Genomic DNA, 25,794 nt, shown 5'->3' with positions numbered 1-25,794 from the left:
GTAAAAGCGTAACATCCAGTGAAAACGCAAAAACTTTTATTATCACGTTAAACCAAAAAGTTTATTTAGCAGCTTGTGCCTTACGCATCTGTGTAAGGACATTTCCAAGTTCTTCTCTCTTCTTTTTGGCACGAATATGAGTTCCAAGCTGAAAAAAGTTAAATCATATCACACACTGGTCAAACACTCAAGGACAGTAAAAATTGCAATGTTAATACAAATTTGTACATTTTCTATCAAACCTTTCCTTTAGGAGATATTTGAAAAAATAAATTTTATAAATTTTTAACTGATCAATAAAATTTTTAACTGATCAATAAAATTTCGAATGCCCCCCAAAAAACTGCAACCCTAACAAAACCTATTTCTTTTTTTTAAGTAAAACAATAATTAGAAAAAAATTATGGCGCTCCTGATTCAGCTTTTTATGCTGAGTTAAGATATACAACTAAAAGTCTTTTATATTATTAGTCGTGATTTTTTTTTTTTGTTATGGCTTAGAAATTTAAGAAAAAAGAAACCCCTCATTTCTATTTTATCACATATATCAATGATGGAAAAAGCTGAAGTTCATAATTGAATGCATCATGAAGTTTCATAATGACTATCAAAATTTTCATTTAGGTTTGTTAATAACGGGCTAAGAGCCCGTTCTTGACGATCAAAACCCTGCTTCAGGGACAGAGAATCCTGCTTCAATTATGTTGATCAAAATAATTAGAATTCAATTTAAAGGGAATTCCTTTACTTTTCATTTATTCTTTTGTATAAAGCAATTAACAATCTGAAGTTTTCTAGGATTTCGCTTGGGGCAAACTCAATCCTTTCTAGTCCAGTGGACATTAGTAGTCATATGTTAACCTAAGAATCTTGGTCGCCCCGCTGCGATTCTGCTTGGCTCTCGCAATAGGCAAAACTCAGTGTTTGAAAATATCTTAGTCCCCTGTTTTTCCTACAAGTCCAGAGGACATTGTCCGTCATGAGTCAACCTAAAAATCTCGGTTACCCCCACTGCAATTCCAGTGGGCTTTCCAAGTAGGCAAATCTCATATAATACGAACAATCTCAGTCGCCCACTTGCCTGCAAGTCCTGTGGACATGGTCAGTCATAAATCTTTTAATCCTTTTTTGGTCTCCAATCGCCTTTAAATGGCTCACAGAACTGGTAGACTATTTGAATTCCCCTTACTGTGTGCCAATCTACCTGGTCTACCCTAGGATGATGATAGACTATCATCCAGAAGTGAAAACAAACACTTTTAAACAACTCTGAAGAAGTTATGCATGCTTTGCCCCTCAGAAAATCAAAGTTTTGAAAGCATATCTTTCACAGAGTATAAAAAATTAGTGAAGATTCGCAAATGGCGAAACTATAGAGAAATGTGTCCAAAAAAGTGCTCAAAATGAAGAAAGAACTGTCTTACGGGTTTGATCAATGTCACTCACTGAAGGACCACCCTCAGGGGGAAGCGGTTACAACTTTGGTGGGCAATCAGCTAACTTAAAAACAAATTTATCTAAACAAGGGAACGTCAAAACAATTGTAAAACAAATACCAATGATTTGGGAAGCAGTTTAGGGTTTGAGGGAATTAATAGAGGGTTTTGGATGAATAAGTTGACCCCCCCCCCCCTCCACAAAAACAAAATGAAAAATAACATGCAGAAATGTACTTCTTCCTTATGCAATAGCTGTAAGAATACCTTTCGCTAAACTGGACCCTAAAATGCATTGGGCCCCTTCTCAGACGAAATCATTATTGTGCACCTAACTTCAGGAATACTTTCTGTATTTTATGGCTGCTGGATTTACTATGTTTGTAGTGTTTTGAGATACGGACAGTAAAGTTGATCAAATTAGTAAAGTTGAAAGGTATTCTTTTTAAGCTGTGTATTCATTTTTATTAAGGACGTGGAAGATTCAGGACATTTTTTACAATATTCCTGTACGCTATGATACCAGTAATAAACGAACCGCTTCTATTACAATCTCTAGAGAAAGACATACCAGCAAAATCTCTATTCTACAACTAAGGCCAAAAAGTCTGGTCTTCCAGAGGAATCAAGTCAATTAAATTTACACTTCGCTTTGAGGGATAAAAACCTAGAACTGTTTTCCCTTTTGTATTAAATTTACTGACCAAAAGTAGGTTTCCAGTAAAATTGGTACGCTACTTTAGATATATTGCCTTTCTTCAGTAAACGGTTCACATACCTAACAGAAAAGAAACGAAAAACCAAACATCTCATGCATATGTTTGACAAAAACTTATCCAGAGAATAGGGAATAAAGAAAGTAGGGAATAAAAGATTTATTGGAACTACAAACCAAACGTAATTGACATCTTTTTTTAAAGAGTAGAATGACAGGGATCCTTCAGTAGCTGCTACTTCATTGTGGTTTCATACCCGTTTTAAGTACAAAGGAAAATAAGAAAAGTCTCTTAGTAAAAAGTTCCAAAATATGTATATATCATGAAGTTTCTACTAATTTCCGGTGCGGTAAGACATACATTACTCTAAAAGACACAGCTAAATATTTTCCAATGTACTAAGCAGCTCATATCCTTAAAAACTAGACAGCCTCCCAGGGGAAATTCCCTAAATGTTGGCAAAACAATAACTTCCGGTTTTTGATAACCCCTATTTTTTTTAGTGATTACAAAACCCCTGGGTATTTCTCCAAGGGGGTAGGGAAGGTTGAACGCTCAATATGAATTTTTTGTGCTTTTGAAGTTCGGGAGCAACTGAAATGTCTATTGAAAGGTTTTGTATTTAGCTTTCATCACTCTATTAATTCTAGAGAACCTCGCTCTTTAAAATTTACCTAAAAATGCTCAAAGTAAGAGTTGGTGCTCCAGGAAAAGTATGAAGAAAAAAGGAGATTGAAGTACCATTTTTGCAAATTGTGAACCTGTAATTAAAGTTTCTTCTAGTTTTTCATCAAATGTACCAATAACACTTATCTTACCCTCTTTTTCAGGAATTTCAGCGCCCTCTTATCTTTGGAAACTTTCAGCAGCTCCATGGCACGTTTCTCATACGGAGCATGCCCCACAACTTCTGTCACTATACTTTTGATGAACTTATTGTGCTTTGACTGTTTCTGAAAGAGAATTATTGACGCTGTTAAAGAGGAATTGCCAAAGAATTTGCAATTCAGAGAAACGGGAAATGATGTAAAAAATATTGTAGATTGTGGGGTAACTAGAGACATTCTTTTCTATTAGTTTATTCTTGTTTTTCTAAAATTGCACCATATATACCAAAAAAGAAAAAAAACAGCTAACTAGACTCATCAAAAACATTTGTTACTTGTGTATAGGGCAGCTAACATCCTTGTCTAGATCCTAACTTCATTCAACATCGTTTATATAAATTTTGGTAGCTAGAACTGTTCAAAGCATCTCCAGTAAGTTTGTCTAGGCCATAGGATCTCAAATTGAGCTACCAGGAAAACATCCTTAGGCAAAACACAATTTGCCACCAGATAGCTTCTAACTTTCGACACGAGTTAGTATTGAAATATTTTAAGCTTATTGATTTTAGATACGATGCTAATGTTGCAAAGAAGACACAACTTGACCTCCGCTGACACAGCCCTGTTATATGTCTGCAGCAACTGAGTCGTACAGCACACAAGCAATGATGGCTATAGTATCGGATTTAAACCTTCTAAAAGTGCCAACAAAGTCCTAGATGATAGTCCATATCAGATCAATTGAATCCAATAGGCCCTTCTTATAAATGGAGAAAACAAGACTTAAGCGTATTTCTCACACAGGTCAAATCAAGCATGGACATTCAAGGCCAGAATTTGAAGCTCTTGGCCAGGTTTTGCCAACTCAATTCCGCCAACCGCTCACCAGAGGTAAGATCGGTTGCAGACTGAAAAAACACAATTCTGATCCTCGGTATTGATTTCCGCTTCCTATCCTGCTTAGGTTGACTTCCCCTTCTGGACAATGCATTTATGATAAGAATATAGGGATCACACTTCCTCCTCTCCCACAATTAGAGCCAATCAAGGGCTCCAAACGGACACCATTAGGACATTAACTGTTACTTTAACTATTATTGATTGAGATCAAACAGCCCCCTTTGTCCATACCTCATTGAAAAGAATTTAGGGATCCCCTCCAAAAGCAACACACTTTACTTACCACCCAACTCATTCAACCACCCATTCTCGTAAATAGTATTCTGAGAATTCAGGGGCGTCCTCCAAAAACAAAGATTGGATTACGAACAGATACCAAAAACACAAATGATATACTAACACTTACTTCCCATCAAGTTTGGTTAGAATCCAACGTCTGCTACCAGAAGACATGCTGATAGCAAAACTTAGGGATCCCTTCCTGTGCCTTCATAGGAGGGAGTGACATACCCTCCTGGTTACTGTTCTAATCACTTGAATTTAGGTATACCAGTTGTTGGACTGAGCCCTGATCCCCTAAAGGCATAACTAGGATATTAGCTCTTACTTCCCATGAAGTTTTTTTTTTATCTGACAAACCCTTATGGTAAATATCATGGTTACAACAATGCAGGTATCCCTTTCCCACAGACAGGTTGGATCAGGTACACCTCCCTATAGCAGGACTAGGGACGATTTATCTTACTTCTTGCTAAGTTAGGGTCTAAATCTGATTTCTTACCAAGTTTCTGTAAGAACTGACAGCCCCTTCCATCCTCATGACAAAGATCTAAAAGACCTCCTTCCTCATCATAAATCAGATTGGGTACAAATTCCCACAAGACCTAACTAAGGCACTTGCTCTTACTTCCCACCAAGTCTAGTTGAGATCTAACAGCCACTTTTGCTAGATATCCTGATGACAAGAGTCTAGCCCCCTCCCCCCTACCAAGGTCAGGTCATATATGGACCCCAAAACAGTATAAATACAACATTTACTTTAACATCCCATTAGACTTGGTTAGACTTGGTTTCAATCTTGGGTCTTGAAGAGATAGTTTTTGTTCTACACATGTCCAATAGAAGATAATCCCTATGGAAGTTCACTTTTCAAACTAAGACAGTTTTGTTACACTTCTTGTTTATAGCATTTATTAGGCTAAAATTCCAAAAATTACATTTTTTTATGAGACTACTTTAAAATTTGCCCACTTCAAATAGCCTTTTGGTCTCCATTTCATAACCCCCATACTGGGAAAAAATGTCAAATTTCTACTTTTTTATAACATTGAACTAGTTAAAAAAAAGCTACAGCAGCATTAGGATTGTTTCACAACACAGTGAAACAAAGTATGTTAATAAAAGTTTAGCAAATGTCAATTTGAATACAAAAATCACTAATTTGTTTTCTAAACCTGTTTAGTAAAATAAAAATGTTTTTTCTTTATGTTTTAGTTGCTTTTTCTTTTGCTGTTCCTTTTTTAATGATAAAGCCAACAGCTCAACTTTATAAACTGTCAAATAAGTCTGTATTAAAAAGTCTTTTCCCATGAAGAATCACAATAGAGATAATAAGGTGCTTTAACTACAATGTATTCCAATGAATTCTAGGAGGTAAATGATGAAGCAGCAACTTACACCTATCCTTCTGGAAGGTCTTGGGGCCTGGACATTTTTTGTAGTTTTATGCCCTTTGTTTAGGCCAACCGCCAAATCAAAGTTTTTCTTCACCATCTATAAATGAGAAAATTATTAACAAGCATATCCAATCAGAATATAAGGTAAAGGAAACATTTTCCATTAAAACTATGTACATTTTCAAAATAATAAAGACACCAACATAAGGGGAGACATAGGCATATATTTTCCCTTGAATAGCCCAAAAAATTTCCCTCTTAGACATATTATGGCCTAAAAATTGCATTTTTGAACCTCCTCCACTACACCTTTAATGACAAATAATAAAACTAGGTCAGATATAAACTAACTAATAGACATAAGATCAAATGAGGGAAGGAAAGGTGATCTCATATTATTGTGAAATAAATTCTTCAATGCAATTACATGCCCCCTTTGGCATCAGTAAACTATTGAGGCCAGGTTAAGTTTCTTCAAGCGGACAGGGTATGTCATATCTCTATGTGGAGCTGATAATTTAGTAGATCTCCTTCTAATAATGCAATGTCACTTTTATATGAAGAGATGCTGACTGGGTAACCAAACTCCAGATGAGGACGAACAAGAGCTGTGTACAAATTTTTAACTACCAAGGGATGGCGAGAAGAAATTGTTCGTTTGATGAGACCAAGAGCTCGATTAGCCTTAGAGACCTGTGCTTGTGTGACAGTGGAATTTAAGCACTGTATCAACAACTACACCCAGGTAGTTGTAGGTACACCCTCTCTCATTATCTACTGAGTCCAAATTGATAACTTGACCTGAAGCATTTTGCATGTAATATGTCTGCACAGGATTGTTTGGTCCCATATAGATAACTTTGCACTTCAGTAGGTTATAGTTCATAAGCCATGTATGAGCCCAGTGAGCAAGGTGATTATGGTCTGCCTGAGGTCCTCTTGATTTGATAGGAATTAGTTTCATCAGTGTATTTAGCACTAGTTGCTGATCTATTTCAACTTCAGTCATCTCTTTAGTAATAGATCTAGTTGGTATGTAAGGGTGGCTTGAGGAAGTGGCACTTGAGAAGTTATTTGCAAAAGAAGAATTGAAATAATTAGCAATGTCTATAGGATTATTCAACATTAATCTGTTATCAGAAAGAATTTGATGGATTTTGTGCCTTCCAGGGTTTGATAATGACACATACCTCCAGAAGCTCTTAGGATTCTTTTTACTCCCACAACCAGTTTCTTTTCATGATCAGCTAGTAGCTTCTGAGTAACATTTCTAATCTTATTACAAAATTTTTTGAATGCTGTTAGATGACTCTCTTTCTCTGTCCTTTTATAAAGGGCCCAAAATTATTTTTTCGGTCTACTGCACCTCTTAACCTCTCTTGTCATTACTGGTAAAATTCTTGGCCTAATCCTATAATTGACTGTTGTACATTTCTTCTACGAGCTTCATCTTGAAACTGAACCATGACTGTACAGGATCATTACATTCTTAATTAAAGATTTCCAGCACACTGTTGACAACTCTTCTCTAATCATTGCATAATCAGTGAAGGTTCTTTTGATTTTATCATTTGGTATAGGAGGCAATGATAATGAAACATGCAAGGTTAAATGACCTGACAAACGAACAGCCAGTAAGTACTCAATTGACTGGTAAATATCAGGATTATTTGATAAAATCAGATCTAAAAGTGTGGGGACTTGACCTTCTCTAACACGAGTAAGCTGATCAACCAATTGAAACAGGTTAAGATCTGCTAGGGTATTTATTGTAATTAGTGCCAGGATTATTATTACCAATGAAGCTGTATCTGTCAATCCAATTGACATCAGGTATATTGAAGTCACCTGTTAAAATAAATGAATTATGTTGTTTATTACACACTCTAAATAGTAAATCATCAAGAATTCTATGCAAATCACCTGATTGGGAGCCAAGGGACTCCAATATATAGATCTAATAATGAGCTTTCTGGTTGATAAATGACACAACAAAAACGCTCTCGACCCAAACATAATCACTGAAAAACGAGGGAAATTTTATTTGTTGTACCTTGATAGCTTCTCTAATTTAAATGGCAACTCCTCTTCTGCATCCATTTGTTAAGAGGTTAGATATAACATTGTAGCCAAGGATTTGAATATGAGAAATATCCAAAGGGGTGACAGAATTCTTGGGACTAATCTCGGTAATACCAGAAAATATCAATTTCAAGACTATCAAGGAGAGTTTTTACTTCAGGCAGTTTGTTAGTAATGCAGTCTACATTTGTGCTCGCCAGGCTTAACAATTTCTCATTTTTATCCTTACTTAAGTTGTGTTGTGAATTATTTGGGCTGGAAAACATATTGATTGAATCTTATAAATTATTGGGATAAACAATGGACAGACGAAGAAAGGGGAACAGTTAGTTGGGCTGACAGCCCCCTGTCAATGGCCAGTGTTTTGGGATCTGAGCTGAACAGGATGGCTGGTACTTATTCATAATTTGGGTGAAGCAAGCATAAAATAGGTTGATCTGATAAAAAAAATTTAGGGGGGGGGGGAGGGCAAAATAGGTTGATCTAATAAAAAAAATTTAGGGGGGGGGGGGAAAATAGGTTGATCCAAAAAAATTGCATTAGGAGCAATTTTAATTAATGCAAACTTGAGTTAATTAAGTAAATTACACTACTTTAGACTACACTAGGGGGGGCGCCCCCTGGATCCGCCACTGTAAAGAGGCACATATCAGATAGGAGGTTTCCACTATTAGGGGATTGGGTTGATGCTCCTTGCCTATAATCTTTCCTTTATGGGAGTATTAATGGGAGATAATCCTTCTTATTGATGCAAAGGGGAGATATACCCTTTGTTTGGGTTTGGATTTTTCCTATCTTTGCTTTCCTCAAGGCTTGGTGAAGGGGGCAATGGGGAGTGCTGGCTGCTCAAGGGGTATTTGACTGATTGACACCAATGGAATAGGTACTGGAGATATTAGACGTGTTTGAGACTTGACTCTGTATTGCTCTAGCCTCTAAAGTGGCAAAAGTGTAAGGTATTGACCTTTCTTTGGCGATTTTTAGAGTGGCAGCTCTTGGTTTGTATGATGGACATTTAAACTTATAATCCAATCAATGAGGGCCTTTGCAGTTAATACATCTGGGTTCTTCTTTGGGGCAGGTAGTATCCTCATCACATTGGTTATCACACTTTCCACAGGTTATAGTATTTGAAGAGAAAAATTTAGTTATATGCCCTAGCTTTGAACAGTCATGGCATTGGATTGGTTTCATATGGTATGCTTTGAAAGCTTTTCCTTGGCCAAACAAGAGCGAAGGTTCATCCAGATTTACCTCCTTGTTCAAACCAAATAGGAATGATTTGCTAATTATTTGGCATGTAATATCAGGTTTACCTAGTCTAGGGACACTTGGCACTGATATAGGCTCCCCTTAGCTATTTGTTAGGCCAGTGGCCAGCTCCTGTAGCACTATGTCTGTTGGGACATTGTAAATGACAATTTTGGTCTCCTTTTTGGGAGGAGACCAATAACCATACTTGATAGACATACTTCAGAGGTTAGTAGTTATCAGAATTTTTTGATGCTGCTTTATCCTTCAGAGATTAAAAATGCACCATTCTTATTAATATTTAATGAGAGTTCTGATTTAATTGTTTTGAAAATTGCCAATCTGATTTGGGCAATATCTTTGACAACAAAACGTTGCTCAGCAGAAATCTCTTAAGTATAGTTGGGAGGGGGAGATACCATGGTCTTTCTTGGGCTGGGAATTGGGGGTTTTATTGGAGAGATGTTTTTATGTTTCTTAGCATTCTGAGGGAGAACTTCTTGAAAGTCATCCATGGTTTGTTTTTCTGTGTGTTAGATATAACATTGTGGAATTGTTGCATTTGCTCCAGCAGTTATCATGATGTCATCCATGAAATCTGATGAGAAGGATCTGAAGGAATCAGATTTGGATTCAGAAACTATGGATCTTTTTCTTGTTAAGGGCGGGGGGGGTTCTTGATACAGAGTGAGAAAAAGATTGGAATAGACATACTATTTCATCCCCTGTTCCTATAACCAGGTTTCCCTTCTCTGGCGGTTTCTTAGGCAGGCTCAAAAACACTTATTCAGTGGGTTTTGGCTGGATTTTCAAATTCACCCATAAGAAAATCATTTTGGCAACTGCACAGCAGCAACAGTGACAAAGAAAATTCAAAATATGGAAACATTGAAATATCAAGGGAATTAAAACTTGTATATCACCAGTTATAAAACACACAAGCAGATTAAAACACCAATGTGAGTAACTGTAATATAACACTTTAGGGTCTATTAAGTAGGAAAATAACACACTAGATTTGGAAAAATGTCTTTGACACTCAATTTGAGGCAATAATCCACAATTCAAATTTCAATTTCACAATTCAAATCACAGTTCAAGTTTGTTAATCAACCAATAGGGCTAATGAAGTATGAATTTTGTTATTAATATTTAGTTCAGAGGCACAAATGAATACAAGGAATCATACAACTTTAAGAAAATTATTAGGATTTGAGTCTTCAATAACTTAACATGGGCAGATGGATATGAAAAACTGCCTGCAGCTACTAAAGTGTAGCATCTGGACATTTCACCATAAATTATACAATTTCAATGAGAATTGGGCATTTGATATGATTAATCCACAATGCAGTAGGATTAAAGCTGTAGATTCTTTGTATGTGATAATTAATCAGTATTTTTTACTTTCAAGAATCATTTAAGTCAAAATGCAGTCTGCATAAAGTAGGCCTGGGTTAGTTTGGGAAAACCAGGACAATCTAAGCAGGCTAATTGACACTAAGCAGGTAGGGCAACTGGACACAGAATTATGGTTTCTTTACCCTCCCCTGAATCTCTATGTACCTAAAAAGATGATTACATAGCAGTTTTGGGTCATAAAAAGCTGCCAAATACTAAATGGTATTGGTGCTTTTTCCTCTTTTTGATATAAGCATCAGTTTTCACTCTTATAAAAGTTTTCACTCAAAAAAATAAAAAAAAGAAGCTTATGTGCATATGTGAATTATAGAATATTCCCTTCATTTGTGAGTTAAAAATGGTTTTCAGCACTAAATGTGCTGTTCCCAAGATATATAGACCCTAAGTTTTATTGTAAAGTGGTTACGTTACCTTGGAGTGTTTTCTTGTGTCTCAGTTCTTGATATATTTTCTGAACTCCCTGGGAGTCTTAGTTTTTTTTGTTGTTTTTTTTTGCCTTCGAGTTTGCAAATTATAATTGAAAATTTGAAAATATTGAGCAAATTCTTTTAACCAAACTCAGCTTAATTGTCATTAAGCTCCCTTTTTGCCAAAAAAACAAATCTCCAACAAGCAACAACTAGAAAAGCTTGACCTACCTACCCTAATGTATGCTACCATAGAGATAGAGAGATGTCATCTTTGCATTTAAGATGATGACCAGTGATACCATCAAGCCTGTTTTTGATCACAAGGAAATCCCATTAACTGCATCAAAAGTTTAGCAGAAAGCACGAGAAGTTCAACTTCTTCATCAATCGTGTTGTTCCACTGTGGAATCCACTCAGCTAATCTATTGTGTTGGCCAGATCAGTTGATAGCTTCAAGATTGGCGTTGACCGTGATTGGAGTGGCAATTCATTGAAGACGCAGTGGGACAAACCAGCATCGTGGAGAAGAATTTGCATTGCTAGTAACAAGAATCTAATGCAATAAACTGTAATTATCTCTAGGAGCCATGCAGTTACAGACCTTAATGTCCTGCTTGACAGCAAGCTGAAGTTTATCTCCATGCCCAAGCAACTGATGCAAAGGCCAATCAGACACTTGAGATTACCAAAATGCACTCATGAGCAGATCTCTAACTGTCATAACAATGTTTTAGAGGCATAGTTCAACTAAGGCTACAGTTCAGGATGTTTATTGCATGTCCAATCATCAGGACTGACAAAGCAGCCCTAGAGTCAGCACAGAGAAGAGCAACAAAATGCCTTAAAAACTTAAATGATGTCAAATATCCATCCTCTTTTCAGAAGCTTCAACTAGCATCCCTAATTTTTTGTTGCAATTAAGGCATTGGGGTAACAATATACAAGCTTCTGAATGCTGTAGATACCATTTCTAGCATTTTCAACTTGGCAAGTCAAAGAAAATTCATGGTCACTCTCAAAAGCTTTTCTGGAAATGAGTAAACACCAAACTGAAGAGCAAGTTCATGCAGTTGAGTTGTCAGCCCATGGAATTCCCTTATGTTAAAAAAAACAATGCATACTTCACAATATACAGAATAAATGTAGCTAACAAATTTTCCATGCAGCCCTGCTATACTTCACCCCTACCCCTCCCCCCACTGATGTGCAAATATATAGCCCAAATTATATATTTCCAATGCATTCTGCCATCCATCAATTGTTTTCTGGTTCTTGTTTTGTCACAGTTAATTCAATATACAGGTACATGGGTTGAAAGAAGAGATGCATTGGGAGAATATATACCTTGGCCAATTGTCACCAAACTGGTTTATATCATTAGGTAGACTCAATTTGGTAGGCTATTATTCTTAAATATAGGCTATTGTTGTTGTTGACTGCTTTTCTTATTTATATACACAATGATGATTGTGGTGGTACTATTAATCATATGCTGAAGAAAAAAAGCTGCCCACACTGCTCCCTAGCCAGTTTAAAGTGACTGCAGAGCTCTAGTTGATATATGCCAGGACTGTATGATAACTGAAATACTCTGGAAAACTTCAGCAGCTAAAATTCTCCTCTAACTTCCAACATCAATTGAAAATGTATAGGGTACTTTTAGCTTCAAACTGTCCAAATTCAAGCAACAGTCTTTAAGTATGTCACTGGGAACTAACACAGTATATATCAGACTTTTCTATAACCCTTTATTGCTGTTGTGTTGCAATAATAATGATGAAAACTTAATGTATAGGGAATAATCACTTATTTCTAGTTCTTAATCACCACTTTCTGATGCACTGGGGGTGTCACTGTCTGGTGCTCTATCTATTCCAGGGGATAGAGCTTTGCAGGTTCAATAAAAAAATTATAAAGTCATCTTTTCACCTGCAAAGTTGGAGCTTTTCCTTCTCGTGTGGTTTAGTATTTCGATTTTCCTGATTAGAAACCAAGCAGAGCTTGCACTATCCCGAATTTTCGGGTATTTCCCCGAAAATCTATGCGTCACCCCAAAAAAAAATTTGGTTCCCCGAATCCCCAAAAATCACGCAATCACGGTGCCACCCCTAGTGATTTATCACCAGTGACTTTCCCTGCCAAATATTACTTTGTATACCCAAATTCTTCACTGCTCTCTTGTTCATTAATTTTTGTCTCTTTTGTGACTTTGCATAAAAACCAGACAGATGCAATATGCTATTGCAAATATTGCAATATACACAGTTCTTCATATGTTGACAAAAAAAAGTATTGTCTTTATGAAATGAGTTTAAATCATTTTGAATGCAGTTTCCCAATCGCTATTTCTTACATCATTTGTAGTCAAGAATTTTATTTTCAAGTTGAATAGAATTATAGAACGCATTCACTACTATACAGCTTCAGCCTTTTGTTGGATTTTGAAATTGACAGCCGACAGATTGTTTCTGCAGATGAATTGTAAGTTTGCAGATTTTTTTTTTTTTTTTTTAGATAAAATTTTATTAATGTTTAATACTAAATTATTGAACACCTTATAGAAAATACAATCTTCTTTCTGGAACATTTTTATCCCCCCCCCCCCAAAAAAAAACAAAAAAAACAGCCTTTGGTTCAGACAAAATTTAGCTATAGACTAAGCTATGTACAAGGTTGGGGAATTAAAGATTGAACCGGAAGTTACCCCAAAAATATGATTCATAAATAAATTATAAATTATTGCCTATAGGGTAGGGGGCTATCATTTTTAAATGATAATACCTCATTTTTTTTTTATTGAAATCAGAGAGGCCAAAAAGATAATTATTTTTTTCATTTAAAGTGGAGACAAGAAAATGATATCAAATTCCCTGGGAAACCATTGAAATATTTTGATAGACCCAGGGCCCCCCATTAGGATTTGTTCATTGTCTTGTGTATTTTGCAATTTCTCCTAGGCTACTGGCCTTTTTTGGCTTATGTTCGTGCTCCCTTTTAATTTGATTCTTTGGATATTATGGAATGCCATGGCAAATCTATCAATCAGTTTTCCAATAATTTGAGGTATATCTGAATAATTTCAACATTTTTGTTGTTGTCTTTGTACCCCTTTACTCATACCCTCAATTTTTTTTTTTTCAAGGAACACTAAGCTGTTTAACGTTATTTTGCATGTTTGTTTGAACCATATAGTGACCTTGTTAATTATTCAGTAAATTATTTTTCTAATGAAAGCTGAGACGGTATCCTATCAAGGTGGTATCCAGGGGGGGGGGGTAGGGAGGGATTATATTTAAAGGATAAGAGCTCGAAATTTTATTTATTGAAAGCAAGGATCCCAAAAAGTTCATTTTTTTTAATTTAAAGCAGAGACGGCATCCTATCAAGTTGGTATCCAGAGGGGGGGGGGGTGTTGAGCAATCATATTTAAATGATAATACATTGATTTTTTTTTAAAGCAGGGGTGCCAATAAGTTAATTATTTTTTTTTATTTAAAGCAGAGATGGTATCCTATCAAGATGGTATCCAGAAGGGGGGCATAGGGAGTTATTATATTTAAGTGATAGTACCTTGATTTTTTTTTATTGAAAGCAGGGATGCCAAAAAGTTGACAAAATTAACAAGATTTTCATGAGTTATACTTGATACAGCACTGGCATGGTTTTATTGTCCAAAGGGAAATGGACATATGTGTCCAATCCGGGTTTTTTTCCTATTGATGAGACTGGTTTACTTTGAAAACATTCATTCATATGTACCAGGCAGATTCACACTAAAACAAATTAGTGTGACCAAAGCGATATTGACATCCCTACCTAACGTAGCGCTTGAGTAACAATGGCGCCCTTGGTCCAGTGCCCAAGTTACACTAAAAGGCCAGGTCATAATAAAAGTTTTCAATTTGGGAGGTTCAAGGAGGAGTCTTTGACAGTCTTATGACCTCAGGGTACTAGATGTTGCAACATTCTTACGTATCTATAGTGGTTTAGAAAATTCGATCACCCCACAAATGATTACCAAAAATATGCAAAAATGTAACATTTGGAATATCATAACACTTTTTTCAAAGCTTTGAAGAAAAGCAAAAAAGTATAAATACCCCTAACTATGCTTGAAAGCTATTTTAAAAAGAAACTCTTTGGAGATTTCCATGGAAATGACCATAGCAGAAGCTTTGAGTCTGGGTGGGGGTCAACGAGGAGTCTAAGTATTTTGACCACAGGTGACTTATTGTTGTGACTTTCTTAAATTTGGTAATTCTTGTGAGCATTTGGAAATCAAAGCTTAAACTCAATAACTGATACTAAGTGTCCTAACATTTTGCTTGGATTAAAAGTGAATAACTAGGATGAACATTTCAACATCTTTTCAACATCCTGGAGCTACTTCAGTCTGCATATTATTTCATTTAATTACACTTAAAACGGATGAGCTTTTCATTTTTTACCTAAGAAAATAGCTGGCACTTCATTTTTCTTCATAGCCAATAAACTATTAAGTGTTTTTTTGTGTCATTGTAATTGAAGTGTTCTCATGTGAAGTGTTCATCATGTATTTTTCAATTTTATCAATTTACTCCTTTTAGATGCAGTTTATAATTTGACTGATATTAGGTATTTATCATTTTATAATTTGGAATGAATCCCCAAAAGAAAAAATGAATAATATCCAAAAGAGCAGCCAAAAGCAATAAAAAAGCAGCAGTTCAGCCACAGCCTACATGAAATATATTCTATAAAGAAGCCAAAAAAAAACTTTAAAATGCATTTTTTTTTAATTGTAATTAAAAACCAGTTTTTAATACAAGAAGGCTTCTTAGGAATCCAAAAGAGCAAAAAAAAATAATGAATATCAAAGTCGCCCCTTTCAACTGTTTTAAAGGTGACAAAACAGATATAGGCAAAGGACATTATGAAAAAATTAAGCTTCTTAGTTCAAAGTTATATTCAAAATTTTTATCCAGATAACTGACAAATTTTGTGACATGGTATTTGAAGTTTTATATGCAGTAATGCTTGATGAAAAAAACTACTAATTTTGATAATTATTTATGTTAAGAATACATAACTAATAGATACTTCAACTATTATGCAAAGGTTCTGAAATGCCAAAGCTATTTTGTTTCTACCACATTTCTACTTCTCTTGATGAATAACAAAGAAGACCAGTTTCCAGCCAGCAACTTGTGAATTTTTGAACTCATGAATAGGCTCGAATCTGTTGTAAATTGAAGCTGTGAATTTAAAGCCATATCAATGGGTTTTTTTTCTAAATTTAGGGAATATAGTTGCAGACCTTTGAAACATCATGAATTAGAATTAAGCAAAGTTGTGAAGCTGAGAACAGTTTTGTTGTACTTTATCTAAGCAGAAGATCTATTTTGCAAGGTTTAACCTTTTGGGTAAAATTCTAGTTTAGTTACTTTTTGCTATCTTGTATAGGGATTGGGTTAAGTAAATGAAAGTTCCAGGGAAGGGTCTACAGACTAAAGTATGGGTGATTGTGTGTTATTAGACTAGACAATTAGCTTTGGCTCAGTGGGAAACAACTTATAGCTATATTTTAATTAAATATTTAGTTGGTATTTTGGTTAGGTTAGTTAAGGTTACATATTTAATATAATGTACTTCCAAAATTCTTGCATCCCTTCCATAATTCTTTGTTGTAATTTTCATAATTTTGTTACTAAAGTATTGTATTTTCATCATATTTTGTTTTGTTTAATCAGCATTCACCAAACTTCATTTCTCAAGTGTGAAGCCTATTATATAACACAAAAGTACCAAATTATGTCTGGGGAAAATATGTTGAAGTACCTATACCTATCTCTACTCCTTCTCTCTCAAGAGGACACCTTTGATAACCTTTAAACATCTTTTTGTTATAAAAGCAAAACCTTGCATAACAGATCTTCTGCTTAAATGAAGTACAGCAAAACTCTTTTCAGCTCCCCAGCTTTGCTCAATCCCAATTTATGTTTCCAAGATCTGTAAATACACTTCCTAAATTTAGAAGAAAAAAGGATTGATATGGCTTAAAATTCAACTCAAATAACAAGAATTATGTTTTCAGAACTAAAACCAGAGAAAAGGAAAGCAATAACTGAAAATTAAGGTAAAATGTTAGGTAAATATTTTGCAGTTCATATTATTGACTTATGAATAAAGTGAACATACCACTCAATGGCTTTTTTTATGCTCTTTACAAATATAATAATCATTTTTGTCACAAATGAATTTTATCCCCAACCCCCTATATATTACCAATTCAGGGTATATCTTTTTTTTTATTCATATTATTGACTTAAAATAAAGTAAACATACCACTCAATGCTTTTTTTTATACACTTTCCAAATATAATAATCATTTTTGTTGGAAATGAATTTTACCCCCCACTCCTATATATACCAATTCATGGTATATATTTGTACATTAGGGGGGAGTTTAAACTTACCTCTCATTTACATCCAAAAAAAATTGCCCCCACCCCCCTAATGTGCAAATATATACCCTGAAATGGTATATATAGGGGTGGGGGTAAAGTTCATTTCTGACAAAAATGATTATTATATTTGGAAAGAGCACAGGAAAATGTATCAAGTGGTATGTCTACTTTATTTGTAAGTCAATAATGTGAATAATGAAAAATTTACATAAACTTTACCCCCCCCCCCCAATGTGAAAATATATAGCCTACCCTGAATTGGTATATAGCCACCTATGGGGGTAAAATTCATTTGTGACAAAAATCATTATTATATTTGGGAAGAGCATAAAAAAGGTATTGAGTGGTATGTTTAGGCTACTTCATTTGTGAATCAATAATATGAACTGTGAAATATTTAGCCTACCAAATGTTGTTTTGTCAAAATTTCATTAGGCAGTAGACCTGTCAAATAGGTAAATTTCTAAGACTTAGAAATCAGGAGAGGGTTAACATGAAAGTTTGGCAATTCCTTCCCAGAGTATGTTTTAGACCCTGGATTAATTGCTGAAAGTTTCATTTTTCCAGCCTAACCCCTTTCCAAGATAGCCTAGCAAAAAGTAGCTACACTAAAATTTTACTAACTTTTTCAACACAAAGATTTTTAAAGGTCATCAAAGGTCACTGCCCTACAGAGGAGGGAACACATGGGTAAATATCTACCTAATCATATTATTGACTTATGCATAAAGTGAATATACCACTTGGTGCCTTTTTATATGCTGATTACAAATATATTAATCATTTCTATCGGAAATAATTTTCAGCCCCCCCCCCTACATATGCCAATTCAGAGTATATATTCCTAGATTAGGGGGGGGGGTAAATTTTAAACTTACCTCCCATTTACATCAGAAATAAAATTTGCATCCCCCCCCCCCTCTAATGAAGAAATATATACCCTGAATTGGGATATATAGGGGGGGGGGCTGAAATTCATTTCCGATAGAAATTATTATTATATTCGTAATCAGCATAAAAAAAGGCATCAAGTGGTATATTCACTTTATGTGTAAGTCAATAATATGATTTGGTAGATATCTACCTCATTTTCTACTCTAATCCCTTTCCAAGTTTGCGAAAAGTAGCAAAACTGATATTTTACCAAAATTACCACCAAAAAGCTATGCGGAGATATAAAGGAAGCTTACCAGAAGAATGGGGTCAAGATATTTGTCATCACACCTTCCCCAGAGTACCAGAATAGAAACATTGTTACAGCTTATGGGATCAGATATGAATTTGTGGCAGCACAGCCAAAACGTTACAAACCTGTAGCGATTAATTCGGATAAATTTATTTTATTTAACTTTACTTTCAATATTTACCTTTGTTCCTTTCTTCAAGTATTTTATTCTTTTCTGCTTTAAACCAATGTTGCCAAATAGTGAAACAAAAATAGGTTAGGCCTTTGACAAACTTTGGTGTTTTCTTTGAATAGCCTAGGGCTATATAAACCATTAAGGGGGAGGGTACAGTTGAATTGTCAAAAATTCTAATCAAGCCATCCATGGGAGTAAGCAAAAATTAGCAACATAATAATGTGAATCTTTCTGTTCTAGAATGTTTGCTTCTGAATAGGCCCAATTCTGGATCTTTACCCCATTCGCAGAACCAACAGTGTAAAGCGTGGCATAACTTTGCAGCACATTTGGCACTGCGAAGATGAACACTATGCTTCATTAAGTGGGCAACCACTCGGGCTAACTTTTTTTTAAATTAGCAGTTATTTATTTTTGTTCGACAGCTGGTTCACAAATAATACAAATATCAAATAACACCTACTTGAAAAAAATGCGGCATAGTCTAGCGCTATATTTTGGAATTGGGGAGGGGGGTGGGTACACTGGATGCAATTATGAACACCCAAAAAGTAGAAACTTTCTGAATGTAATGAAGTAAGATTTTTTTTTATTATAGTGTTAAGTTTGGATAAGAAATCTTCCAACAAATTGCCAAATTTAGGGAAGAAACCAAATATTAAAAAAAGACTGTCTGTTTTCCCGTTCAATGCTCTTTCCAAATATGTGGTACAAAATCTTTTAAAGTTTTTAAATTTGTTGGTAGATTCTGTATGAAAATACCATTTTTACACATTTGACATAAACTTGACATAATCTTTTTTACTACTTTTCAAAGTTTTTGTCTCATTTATTTACTACACATCAAAACCAAACATGATCATTGAGTTACTGACCTTTCTTCCTATGCTAGTAAAAGCATAACGGTTATAAGACTACACCATTTCATTAAACATTTTTTTGTGATTCGTGGTAAAAAAAATTTCATTTTAACACGTTTACGTTCAGTGTAATTCCGAGCATCGATGCAAAGAGAGTCAATTTAGACAGCTGGACAATGAGTTTAAATTTTATTTTCTTGTGCTATTCTGTATAATTGTCAAAGGTCTGGAAATATAAGAGAGTTAGATTGGAAAATTATTCTAAAATGAAAAAAGGAAAACACGGTACATATGCAGAAAGAGGCGAGGGGATTTCCTGATAAATTTGGAGATATTTTTATTATCGAGCTATAAATTAGATGAACATACCAATCGAGACCTTCTTTATGCCCTTTTAAAATATAACTGTCGTTTTACTTAGAAATTAAATGGACTTATTTTCTGCAATTTTATTTGAGGTTTATTTTCTTTTACTCTAGGTTTTGGGCATAATATTTAATCCTAAATACATTATAATTGAATGCGTGATAGATTAAAGGATACTTATGTATTATTCCACTAACGCTCAATTTTACTTTGTGTAAAACTCGAGAAAAAACCGGTTTTATCTGTTTGTATCAATTAGCTTACGCTCAGTGGAAAACAAGTGGTGGGTGATAGAATACATTGGAATTATATAATTTGGGCTATATATTTGGACATTAATTAAGGGGTTGGGGTTGGAGTTAGGTTAGTTTAGGTCAGATCGATTTTTGAAAGCTTCACTTCAATACCACGAAGAATTTTTAAGATCGTCAAAGGTCAGCGCCAGCTGGAGAGGGACAGGGTGGAAATACATAATTGTGGAGAGCCATTAATCTGCACCTTTAACCTTTATGAATCAAAACCCCATATCTCCGGCGTAGGTGCATGTTTACTATTTATATAATTGCCATAAACGATTTTCTAGGTTTTATTAACTTTCACAGCCTACTTGGCATATCCTCTACCTCATAATAAAATCCTAACTGGCCTAGTGTATATTAGTGTATATTGGCTATGCTCCATCTTTCAAAACTAAAAAAAAAGTCTGAGGAGAGAAAAAAGTACACAATTTCAACTCACAACATAATGAAGTTCTAGTCTATCCCTTTCTTATGGCTCATATCCTGTGTCTTCATTCAAAAGCTCGGAATCCATATTCTAACTGAGCAAGTCATTTAAAATTTGTAACTGAATAATGTCCCGTGTATAATATCTCAGTTTCCTTTGTCTGGTCTGGTTTTTGATGGATAGTAATAAAATTATTATAAAAGAAAAGAATATGCTGATACTGCAGGGTGGAATACAGAAATTACAGCTTTGTTATATGACAAAAAATTATTGGATTCAAATGAGGAAAATGATTTCTTCCCGATCAAGTAGTTCACGCCAAAAAAAAGCCAGATCAAATAAAATACGCTAAGATTTACGCCTGGCGGGAAATGAGCTAGTATGGCAACACTGCTTTAAACAGACAAATAGAAACGACTCAATAAACCTAAAATAATAATCTCCTGAGATAAATTGTTCCTCAAAACCTGTATGCCATACTAATAAAAAATATAACAGGTATTTTTCAAAAAATAAATTTTGGTTTTCTACTCCGTGCATTCAAAAGATGGTAGCATCTTACCTTTTTATTTCGAAATATAACGTAAATAATTTAGTAGATGGCATTTAGATGACTCAAAATAGATCCAATAAGGAAAGGTTTCAATTGCTAATCTTCAAGAAGGGTTAACATTATTCTTAACAGTATCCTAATATCTCATGTAGAAAGACGTTTTAACTGATTACATAGCAAAGGATATCTTCCTTCAAAGTCCTGCTTCACTCCAAATTTGGCTGAAATAATACATGTTCTCTCTAAAGCTACCAGCCTTCTTTTTCGCGACTTCATCAGACAGCGATTTGCCTATGGAAGAGTGAAACTAAAGCGTTTTTTGCGAACAAGATGTTGAAGATGTATGACAAATGCGAACAAGATGTTGAACTCAAAAAGAAAGACTAGAAGAGCTTTCAAGAAGAATTATCTGTATTACTTCTACTAATACTAACTACTCACAGTCCCTCTATATGTGCTGCTCTTTTCGACTGGTCTGAGGCTGATAGTATATTCATAAAATACTCCGACAAAGATTTTGTAATCTGAACTTCCTTGCTATTTTTATATATTTTTTCGCTAATAGCACATTTTAAACACGAATGTGGATGCACCATCTACCTCTGGGAATTATACCCAGCACAGTGAAGCCTTCATGGTCTAGCTCGGGATGAGAAAATCAATGTATTCCATTGCCACGATACTGGTATTTGTGGGTGAAATGCCTGAAATTATGTATCCCCTAGACACTGAAATGTAGTCTGATAGAGCCTTGGGAGGCTAAAATCTGAGACGATTTGTAGTAGCAGCATATCAGTTAAAGAACAACGGGCAGGTGCAGCTGCCATTATCCCAAGCTTTCACCGCAATGTATTTTCTCAACTTCCTAAATTCTCTCGATTCATTTTTGCTGAACTCGGGGCTATGAAGATGGCATTAGATGTTCTTATACTAGGTAGCATTGAAGTAGTCATTCGTATTATTTACTCCCAAGCACCCACCTATTCGCTGATCATGGTTTATCAATTTGCTGAAGTTATTGATCTGAAAGAGGTCTGTGACCTGATCACGAAAAAATGCACAACAGATGACAAGATCTGTGTTAAAGATGTCCCACTCCATAAGGAAATGAAAATTGGAGATCCTCTGACCATTAATGCATTGGGTCTTCGGCAATATCAATGAAATGGAGTACAAAATACATTTTAAGAACTAGAACAAGAGCACCTCACCCCTCCAGGGAAGTAATTTTCTATGGGGTAGGGGGAACTTCCGCCTCCATGCCCGGGTTTATCCCCAGACCCCAGTTGTCCCCTCCCTCCAGCTAAAATATAGTTTCTGCCAAAAAACTTGCAAACCTAAGATAAGCATGCATAATTCAAGCATCCAGAGAAACAGGTCAGTTTTCTTTAATATATCTTTGCCTTTATGGTACTATATGTCTCGTTTTTCATTCTTCACAATCATTTTCCCTTGATTTGAGAACATTGGCTCCAGCTTTGCCCCCCCCCCCCCACCCCAGGATTTTGACGAAATTACAACACTGCACCCCTCCTTATAATATCAAATCCTTTTGAAAAAATGGGTAAATTATGTGGTATAAATAATTCTGAAAAACTTATGCTGGGATGGAATAGTCCAGGGAGCTCTGGAGCCATCATCATTAGTTTTCTCCACTAAGTGAGAAAGGCATTTTGAAACTAACGATGAAGATACTGAAAAAGAAACTTAATTACCAGGCAAGATATGATTCAGTTGCAATTGCCATAGCTTTCAAACATGCTGAGGACTTGAATAACTGTATATGCAGTTTAATAGAGAAGAGATATGAATAGTCCTACACTTTGGTCTAAACGTTTTCGACTATTTGACTCATTAAATTGACTATTTTGACTGTTGGCTGCTCTTTTCTTTTGAGTTTATTTATTCTTTGACAATTGAGCAGACCTTTTGGGATTGGTTTATGCAGGGGCGTCGTTTGGGGGGGGGGGGTTCAAAGGGAGGGACCCTCAATAATTTGGACGAAAAAAATATTATATGGCCGTATCGGGATATGGACTATCGGAATATGGACCCTTCTTGTCCCCCCTCCCCCAATAAAAATGCTGGAGCTATATCCCTGGGTTTATGAACATACCGTCTAGCGATATTGAACAGGAGCAGCGGTACAGAAAAATTTCCGTGCAGAGGAGCTTTCAGACCTGTTTACCAGTATATGATGATTTTTGCAACTGTAAAATTTTAAATATAAGTCTTTGAACAGGAATCATGCCACCTAATTTTGATGCATGGGGGTCAAGGAAGGGGCAAGGGGGAGCGCAAGTGTATCGGAAGGATCTCCTAACGTTTATCGTTAGTTTATCGGATCAACCTGTCCCCCCCCCCCACCCCCTCTAAAAAAAATCTCGGATCTGCCACTGGGTCAATATTATCTTGCAATGTATATTGGATTCTAAAACCCTAAGTAAAACACGGGTTTATAGAATTTATAATGCTTTGTCTTGAGGAAATGGGAATCAGAAAAACTAGGCTTATAATACCAGAAAGTGGAACTCGGACAATTTTAATATAGTATAAGGTGCTTCAAGGGACCTTAAAAATCATTTATATAAGAATTTATGATGTGTTTAAAATAGTTCTTCTCGTGCAGTACTTCTGTATAGTTCTTCTTTTGTGTTTGTTTTCAAACCATGTATAGACTCTGTAGAATAAATGAATAGTTTATAGTAAAGACACCCTTCTTCTATCTCCCCCTACGTGAACCCTTAGCTATGAAAGATTGGGCTACACGCTTACCAGTACACACATACCAATATTAGATGATTATCAATGTAAACCCAGACATCAACATAAGGAGTAGAAAAAGGTTTACACAACTATGTCAAATACTTTCCATTTGTTTGTACATTTTTATATAATTGTCATGTTCTTTGTGGTTTTCTTGCCCACCCCCCTGATAATTTCTATTTATATGTCCAGCCAGTGGTACACATTTGTGTACCTCCTCCTTCCTGGTAAGCTGTTATGGTCTACAATTCTCCTAGTTTATGTAATTGATGCTTTTACGCTCAGCCTATCATGTGCATCAATTTTTTCCTTCTGGGAAAGAAGCAGTTTTTGGCCCCAAAAAGTTTCTTTGAACTTCTAATGTATGTTTTTGCATTGAATTGCAAAATTCTATCAAACTTCTTTTCATGATCCTAAATTCTGCGTAATCCTTTTCTTGGGTTTATTTTTGGGAAATTTGGGTCTTTGGAGATTTTAATACCTCGATTAGGATAGTTTTAGTTGAAAGTTTTATGTGCTAAAATCAATTTATCGGATTTTCCCTAACCATAGGATTTGCTCAGTAATTATTTAATTGTTTGGGGAAGGGGTTTTGGAAAATGGTGTAAAATCATTGATCGAAACTATGGGTGCTTAAAAAAAAGAACAAGAAAACATAAGTTCTATTTTCCAGCTTAGAATAAAATGCTCTATTCAATTACATATTTTAGTTTTTAAGAAATAAATTTTGGGTTTTCAACTAAAATCAGCAAGGACATCACCGTGGTGGGGAATGATTTTTTAAGGTTGAATTCCCTGAAAGTAGTACCTGTTTACAAGAGCACGAACAAACAATCCGAGGACAAGATAAAACTAAGAAATTTACTCAACAGGTGAAACGGTCCAAGCGCTAGAAGCATTGTTGCATATCACGGCGTCACCATGATTTCGCTACCAATTTGATAAATGTTCTTTTGTTTTATTTTAACTTAACAAACACACGACAGAGACATTGTCATAGAAGAAAACAAAAAAAAAAAAAAAAAAAAAAAAAAATAAATCCCCTACTAGATTTTGAAAGATACCCGTTTTTGTACCATTATTTTTTTTTTAATGAAGAAATATCTCTGCCCCACTACTTTTTCATAAATTGCCCCCCCACCCGTACTTAAAATAAGTTTTCGTCTTAATGTTTGGCCTACGTAACCATGGAAAGGTCGTAAAACAGTTGACAAAAGGCTGGAAGAAAAAGAAGATAATTCTGCGAGCCAAGATTATAGTGATGGACTACGATATTGATACTGGTCAAGCATGGTTCTGGAACCTGGGCGCTTCAAAAGGCAGAAGCAGATAGGTTAAATGTTTCTAGAGGAATTTCCTAGGATAGTTTTACGTGTACGTTTGACTCGCCGCGTGTCAAAAAAGGCTATACGAAGAATGTTGTTCGATCCCACTTTCTCGCGTCTCTCGTATAAGTGGGAGGCGTATGGGCACGTGTACCCGACCTGCTAAATCTCGATTTTGTGAATGTTTTTCGGATTTTCCTATATTCTGGATACAATTAAATTCTAAATATCTTTAGTATTTTCAGTTCCCCCCTCCCTTTCCCCGCCACCATCAAAATCAATTCGTGTGTATGCCTGCCATGGTCACCTTTGTATGTGCCTTAATTTACACGTTCAGTAATACAATGATGGTCCAAAAGTTTGAAGTTCACGCCCAAATTTTCTTAGGAAAATTGTTCTACTTGTAGATCTGATCCAATGGAGTAATAGAAATATTCCCCGATCAATTCTTCAATGGCCTTTTCTTTCTTTTGGTATTAATGATAACAATAATGAATTTGTCTATCCAAGACTGGATCTATACTGTTTACATCTTCTAAATTTTATTATACATAAAGATTTATGTGTTTCATTTAACATAAGCTCTTAAGAACAATTGCTATACATTTATGCATTCCCAGGTCGGATTCTTGTTTATTTTTTCGACTTGCGGAATGAATTGTTTTCTGCCA

The 25,794-nt window shown here is 35.2% G+C and overlaps 1 protein-coding gene across 1 annotated transcript; it reads right to left on the bottom strand.

The window, feature by feature from the left end:
- Positions 1-19: 19 nt before the first annotated feature.
- RpL36 (ribosomal protein L36) lies at positions 20-18,340 on the bottom strand. The gene is made up of 4 exons (XM_089090715.1): positions 18,320-18,340; positions 5,557-5,652; positions 2,971-3,105; positions 20-148 (listed from the first exon to the last, which is right to left on the bottom strand). Exons 2-4 carry the CDS (start codon positions 5,650-5,652, stop codon positions 62-64), a joined length of 318 nt encoding a protein of 105 aa, XP_088946841.1. The 5' UTR covers positions 18,320-18,340; the 3' UTR covers positions 20-61.
- Between the last annotated feature and the right edge of the window lie 7,454 nt (positions 18,341-25,794).

Source organism: Artemia sp. Qi Xiang Cuo, chromosome 6 (assembly GCF_049724085.1).
Source record: "Artemia sp. Qi Xiang Cuo chromosome 6, ASM4972408v1, whole genome shotgun sequence".
In the NCBI taxonomy this organism is placed as follows: Eukaryota; Metazoa; Arthropoda; class Branchiopoda; order Anostraca; family Artemiidae; genus Artemia; species Artemia sp. Qi Xiang Cuo.
This window is presented reverse-complemented; position numbering and strand designations above follow the sequence as displayed.